The sequence below is a fragment of the Trichechus manatus genome, unplaced genomic scaffold (assembly GCF_000243295.1).
Source record: "Trichechus manatus latirostris isolate Lorelei unplaced genomic scaffold, TriManLat1.0 scaffold00047, whole genome shotgun sequence".
Taxonomy (NCBI): domain Eukaryota; kingdom Metazoa; phylum Chordata; class Mammalia; order Sirenia; family Trichechidae; genus Trichechus; species Trichechus manatus.
Window position 1 is genome coordinate 5,825,809 of NW_004443983.1, and position 6,933 is coordinate 5,832,741.

Here is a 6,933-nt window from a genome sequence, read left to right on the forward strand (position 1 = left end):
TTAACAAAGAGAAGCTCTCAGCTTCAGGGCCTTCACAGCCTTCAGCAGACAACAGTAATAGGTAGAATTTAGTAACATTATTTGGTTTTCATTGTATTAGATTGTACCATTACCTTCCATAAATGGCAAGTGATTGTCCATTATGATAATGGTATAAAGTTTCCTTTTTAATTTAAGCTAATAAATCAACTACAGTTTTTAGTAAATAATGTGGCAGGTTTTTTCACATGTGAATATGGAAAAACCCAAGACAGTGATACACCAGTGAGTTAATTTTTGGAAACACTGCTCTGAGGGGCATTAACATTTGGATCTTGCTCTCAGCTTTCTATGCATGGAAGGAGGGATCTGGATGCTGTCACACAGAAGCCCATGTTTGAGGCACCCAGGAGATGGTTCCTATATGGCATAAATATGATGGCGCCTGCCCGGTGAAAAAAGACACAGGGAAGGTAGGAAGTACTCCCAGCAATCTCTGGGACTAGAAAATGGTAACTATAAGATCCTAAACCTTAGAAGTGTGAGATCTTGATGCTTTTTGTATTTTCTGAAATGATTCTCCTTCTCTTTTCCCTTAGCATTAAGAAAAATCATTTAAAATTATCAGTCTGTCTGAACTGTGAAAAGGAGTTACCAAAGAAGAGAGGTAAGCATTATCCAATCACTGCAGCTGGAATTAGAGGCCATCCAAGAAAATGTGAAATCATGTGGGCAGCTTCTTCCCACCTGGAATTTTCTTCTAGGACTCATGCTACCAGGAACTTGATAGGTTCCACTTTTAGATAATAAGAAGTTGTTCCCTAACAATCATAATCTGACCTAATAATAGACGCCTCACAACTGGACCAGTAAGCAACATCACGATAAAGGGAGAAAATACTGAAGTTGTCCAAGATTTCATTTTACTTGGGTCCACAATCAATGCCCATGGAAGCAGCAGTTAAATCAAATGATGTATTGCATTGGGCAAATGTGCTGCAAAAGACCTCTTAAAAGTGTTAAAAAGCAAAGGTGCCATTTTGAAGACTAAGGTAAGTGATCCAAGCCATAGTATTTTCAACTGCCTCATATGCATGTGAAAGCTGGACAATAAATAAGGAAGGCTGAAGAAGAATTGATGTATTTGAATTATGGTGTTGGTGAAGAATATTCTATATACCATGGACTGACAGAAGAACAAACAAATCTGTCTTGGAAGAAGCACAGCCAGAATGCTGTACTTAGAAGCAAGGATGGCGAGACTTCGTCTCACATACCTTGGACATGTTGTTAGGAGGGAACAATCCCTGGAGAAGGATGTCACACTTGGCAAGTAGAGGGTCAGCAAAAAAGAGGAAGCCCCTCAACAAGATGGATTGATACAGTGGCTGCAACAGTGGGCTCAAACATAGCAACAATTGTGAGGATGGTGCAGGACTGGGCAGTGTTTTGTTCTGTTGTACGTGGGGTCGCTATGAGTTGGAACCAATTCTACGGCACTTAACAACAACAACGATAGCAGCTACTGCTGCACCAGTTGTTCCAGTCTCTGTGCACCACTTTCTTATTTAATCCTCACAACTCTATTCCACAAATGAGGCAACAGATTCACAGAGGTTATGGGACTGGCTCAAGTCACACAGCTAAGGTTTAAACCCAAGTTCTAAAAATCTGCATCACCACAAACCATCATTTTGCCTCAGCTCGCTATGACTTTTGCTTCAAACAGAATCACAGGTTTCTTTTCCTTGTGGTTTCAGAAGCAGAGACCCAGAAGAAATACTTCAGGGTAACAGTTCTTCCAAGATGTCACAATTCTGGAGGGTGCAAATGGTTAACAGGTGTCATGGATTGAATTGTGTCCCCCAAAAATATGTGTATCAATTTGGCTAGGCCATGACCCCCAGTATTGTGTGATTGTCCACCATTTTGTCATCTCATGTGATTTTCCTATGTGTTATAAACCCTACCTCTATGATGTTAATAAGGTGGGAGAGATGGCAGTTATGTTAATGAGGCAGGACTAAATCTACAAGATTGGATTGTGTCTTGAGGCAATCTCTTTTGAGATATAAAAGAGAGAAGTGATCAGAGAGATTGGGGGACCTCATACTAACAAGAAAGCAGTGCCAGGGGCAGAGGGCATCCTTGGAACCCAAAGTTCCTGCACAGAGAAGCTCCTGTCTAGGGGAAGACTGATGAGAAGGACCTTCCTCCAGAGCCAATAGACAGAGAAAGCCTTCCTCTGGAGCTGATGCCCTGAATTTGGACTTCTAGCCTACTAGACTGTGAGAAAATAAATTTCTCTTTGCTAAAGCCATCCACCTGTGGTATTTCTGTAATAGCAGCACTAGATGACTAAGACAACAGGCTCAGCTGCTAAGGTTGGAAGTTCAAGTCCACCCAGAGGCACCTAAGAAGAAAGGGCTGGTGATCTACTTCCAAAAAATCAGCTATTGAAAACCCTGTGGAGCACAGTTCTACTCTGACACACATGGCGTCACCATGAGTCAGAGCTGATTTGACAGCAACTTTTTTTTTTTTTAGTTTTTTTTTGTACTTTGGCCTTCCACGCCTGGTAGTAGATGAACATCTGTAGGACTTCATTAAGATTTCTCCTTGTTTAGATTTTAATGTTCTCAAAATATGGCTTCTAGTTACCACTAGAGTTGGCAGCACGATAGAAAAATGGAAAGGAACTTCCCTTCCCCAGACAGGAAGAAATGGGTGATCAAAGATTTACTGACCAACAGCAGAAAACACTGACAGATAAGTGTGCAAAGGGTGCCCATTTTTTTCTCTGAAAGATTTTGCACTATATACACATTATTATTTCAAAAGTTTCCTGGTGCCCACAGGACCTGTAACACATCATCCTAATGAGAAACTTTTCAAAACTATTTTCCAAGAATCAATGCGTTTTTGAAAGGGAAAAACCAAGCATACTGTACTCAAAAACAAAAGTTACAGATTACACATGCAGTAAGGCAGCTTATTAAACTTATTTTAAAAACCCTTAAGTTTTGAAAATAGTGCTGGAGATGGGTTAAGGGATAATTTAGTGGTTTTTTCCCCTTGGAGAACATCTGAGAACATTTTCTCTAATAATAAAGGGCAAAGTACATGCAGTTGTGTAAACCGCAAATACTCTACTAGTGTGAGCACGGAAGGAGATCGCCAATTTGAAAAAAAAGACCTTTTTGGCATCTTCCACATAAACCCTCTCTCTGGCGGTCGCCGGAGGTCAGTAATGTGGTCGTACAGCAGGGAAAGAAGCAATTCTTCTTGAGCAGGGGCTAGAAACATTCCGTGTGGGAGACTATATCTCAGATGAGGGTAAAGAGAGCACATGTACACTACGTGGACTTGCAAACTCAGAAAGGATTTCTCTTGTCATCGCTTTTATTCTATTTTTTTTCCTTCAGCTGAGGTATTCTGAAAGCCGCGTTCCGACGCTCCGCAGAACTCAATAAAAATCTAGGAGACTGGGCCCCAGGCAGGGAGTGGGAAGGAATGAATTAAAGGCAGTACTCAAGTTTTTGATAACCTTAGCAAAAATCAAAGGATATGGGAACAAACAGCCCCGATGTAGGTATATTTGTTGCAAAACCAGCAATAACAGAGCGCCGAGGAAAAAGAGGCAGAACAGGGAGCTGAGTGCCAAGGGAAGCTGGGTGAGGGAAGAATAGCCTCGCAGGCGAGGTTCGAGCGCGAAGCGAGGCTGGATGATTTGGCCCGGCGCTTCTCCAACTCCTCCAAATTACCTGAGGATCTCATTAAAACGCAGATTCTCATTCTCTCTGTCTGGGGTAGGGGTGGGGGGTGGGGGGTCTGAGATTCTACATTTCAAACAAGCTGTTAGGTATTACAGCTACTGCTGGTCCGCGGACCAAGCTTTGAGCACCAAGGGATTTGCCTATGGTGGTGAAGGAATTTCGGGTTAGACGGGAAAGGAGCCGGGCTTTCTGAAAACGATACACTTCTGGAATAGCAATGACCTCAAAAGGAGCAAAGATAGAAACAAAACTGATGGGAAGGGAAGGACCCGAAAACCAACTAATATGGAACACAGCCTCGGAGTTTTTATTCCCAGCAGGGACACTGGATGGAAGGGAAGAAGGGAGGTGCTCACCCTCTGGCTCTAGAAGAAAACGTCACGAGGGATGAGCTAGAGGCTCTTTGGAAAGGGCAGGAGTCGTGCACCTGAAGACGGTAGGCTCCTGGACTGGTCGCCTGCGGGGGGATGTGGAGGCTGGGGCCGATGGGGGCCCTGGGGCCCGGCCCGCTCTTACCTGCGCTCTCCCTGATCCGTGTAGACGTTGAGGAAGAGCCCCTCCCTGGTGTCCTGGTACACCGGACCCGAGAAGCTGAGCTGCAGCTCGTAGCGGCTCCCGGACTGCAGGGTCTCGCCAAGCTCCAGCACCATGTACTGTGTGTCTAGCGTAAACCACACGTCGTCCACAGGCACGCGACCCACGGTGGCGTCCCCAGTGCTCGAGGACAGGGGACCCCGCACCTCAGCGCGCTCGCAGTCCAGGGAGAGGCTGTGCAGCAGCAGCTGCTTTGTGGACACCTCGCAGCGCACGGTGATGTTCACGCGGCCGGTGAAGCGCAACGACGGCGCCGAGAGGTCATCCGGCAGCAGCCGAGGCCACAGCTCCAGCTCGTAGTGCAGCGGCACGAGCCAGGAGGGCAGGCGCAGCTGGTCCCAGGGCCCGGGGGGTCGCCAGTTTCGTGGAGTGGGCGCCGCAGCCGGCTCGCGCTCAGGGCCAGGCTGCGAGGTCGGCGGCGACTCCTCCCGCTGGAGGGAAGGAGAGGGTGCGGCGCCCGGGACCCCGCGGCCACACAGCTCCGACAGCTCAACGCGCGCGCAGTGACCATACAGGGCGGCGATTACGGCCAGAGCCAGCAGAAGCGCGGCCGCCAGCCCCACCAGCAGCGCGGCCACCGTGCGGCTTACATAGAAGCCGGAGCTGGAAGAGGGCCTCATTGCTGGGGCTTGGGGCGTGGGCAAGGTGGGAGCCTAGCCACAGTGGCCGTAGCTCAGACCCTAGACTACGGTGCTCAATGATGGGACCCCCCCGTCCCTCCTCTCTCGTACTGTCCGTCCTCCTCCTCGAAGAGCCTGGGAGGACTGGTCGGCAGGAGACAGAGGTTGGGACCACAGCTTCCCCCTCCCAGCTAATCAGATCCAGGTCCCTGCCTTCCTACCCCCCGCCCCCGCCAGAGCCCGGGAAAAAGGCGGATCCGGCGCACCATGGCGCGCAACGCTTCGGGTCCAAAGGGAAAGATTGCGCAGAAGAGGCTTCCAGGGTCGGCTTGGGGAGGAGGTGGTCAGACCAAGCTAAAATCTGGACACCTCTGACAAGGATATTTGGATTAATGGGATTTGCTGGGGCGTGCCCCGGTAAAGTTTCAAGTCTTGTCGAAAAGAGGACAGGTACAGAGCACCCTCGGCTCCTTGGCGCAGTGACGACCCGCCGGCAACACACCTATTTGGCCGCCACCAGGCACTTGGTGCACTAGTGGGTGGGGTAGGGGCTTGAGGAGCAGGATTTTGGGGGACGCACTCTGAAATGACCCTGGTGGCTGCGCCGTTAGAACAGATTTAAGGAGCCAAATCTTTGGCCCTTAATTCTCCTCTGAATAAGCCCGGGGTGCTCGCGGCCCAGGCTGTGAGTGCGAGGTGGAGAGTCCAGAGTAGAGAGAGTGGAGCTGCAAGGGGGGGGGGGGGGTGAGAGAAAGGTAGGAAGCCTGGCGTCTGCTTCTTCCCGACCAAGGGGAGGAGAGGGCCCGCCTTACCTCGGAGAGGGACCCTGCGAAAAGCGACTTCTGCCCGGGCCGGCTTTCCAGTTCTCGGGCGGGTCTGACTCTCCGCACGAAAACTCCCCTGCCCAGAGGAAAGAAAAGTCTTGCTTTCAAAACCAGCCAGTTTAAAGCAAAGAGAATGAAATAATCTGGCGGCCAGCCTCCCTACCCGGAAACCACAAGGCTGGAACTCGTTTCCCAGGCGGTACCCTAGCGGGTGAGGTCTTTGGCATGCCCCGCATCTGTTTGCTATTTAGCTGGTGCGCCTGGGAGAGTTCCCGGGCTTGTGCGCTGGGTTTGGAGTCTGCACGCACGCACGAACTCGAGTGAATTGGGGATGGAATTACAAGTACTCAGGAGGCGCGGGGGCAAGGGAGAGGACGGTGGCTAAAGATCCTGCTGGTGGCGAAAGTTTATTTGAGTGTATCCAGTCTTTAGCCTCCTTTAGCTTTTCAGAGCGAAGAGGATTTTCCGTCGCAGCTATAAAACGGCATTCGCTTTCCTACTTTGAACTGTATCTTCCTTGCAACAAGGAAACTCTTCCACCTGGGTTCAGAGAGAGGTAGACCACAGTGATTCTCCTGGGAATCCCTGCTCCTGAAGCTGAAATTAATCATTTCAACTAAAACGCCTCCGGAACAAGACAGGGAAAAGGAAGGAGATTTGACACCAAGCTCAGGCAGATGGTTGTGCTGTAACCTGTGGACCCGTCTCCTGATTCCAATTGGATTTACTTTCTTCAGAAACGTAACAAACATATTTAAAAATAATTGTGACCACATGCATCACTCTCAGAAGGTCCTGGGTAGACCTAAGGGAGAAGTTTCTTCTATTTCTCTCTACATGCCTATGACTACCGCAAATCAAGCTGTCAGGTTTGTGAGGTGCCGTTCTCGCAGGGAATCACGGTTTAGGTTATTGTCAGGGATTGTCACATTCACGAAGCTAAGTAATTACTGGCCTTGCAAGCCCCTGAACAATTTCTTAGGGATTTTGAACGATTTTAGACTTCCAAGAGAAGGTGAAAATAGAAGTCAGTAACAGGATTGCTTCAGGTCCCTCCCCTCAGTCACATAAAACTCTACTGAAAAGTGTATGTTGTTCTTGTTAGATGCCACTGAGTTGGTTTCGACTCATAGCAACCCT

The 6,933-nt window shown here is 48.7% G+C and overlaps 1 protein-coding gene across 1 annotated transcript in view; it reads right to left on the bottom strand.

The window, feature by feature from the left end:
* Positions 1-5,150, bottom strand: part of LVRN (laeverin) — a 100,543-nt gene extending 95,393 nt beyond the window's left edge. The window contains exon 1 of the mRNA XM_012555721.1: positions 4,272-5,150. Within this exon, the coding sequence (XP_012411175.1) occupies positions 4,272-4,969 (698 nt within the window). The 5' untranslated portion in view covers positions 4,970-5,150. The remainder of the gene's footprint in view (positions 1-4,271) is intronic.
* Positions 5,151-6,933: the final 1,783 nt, after the last annotated feature.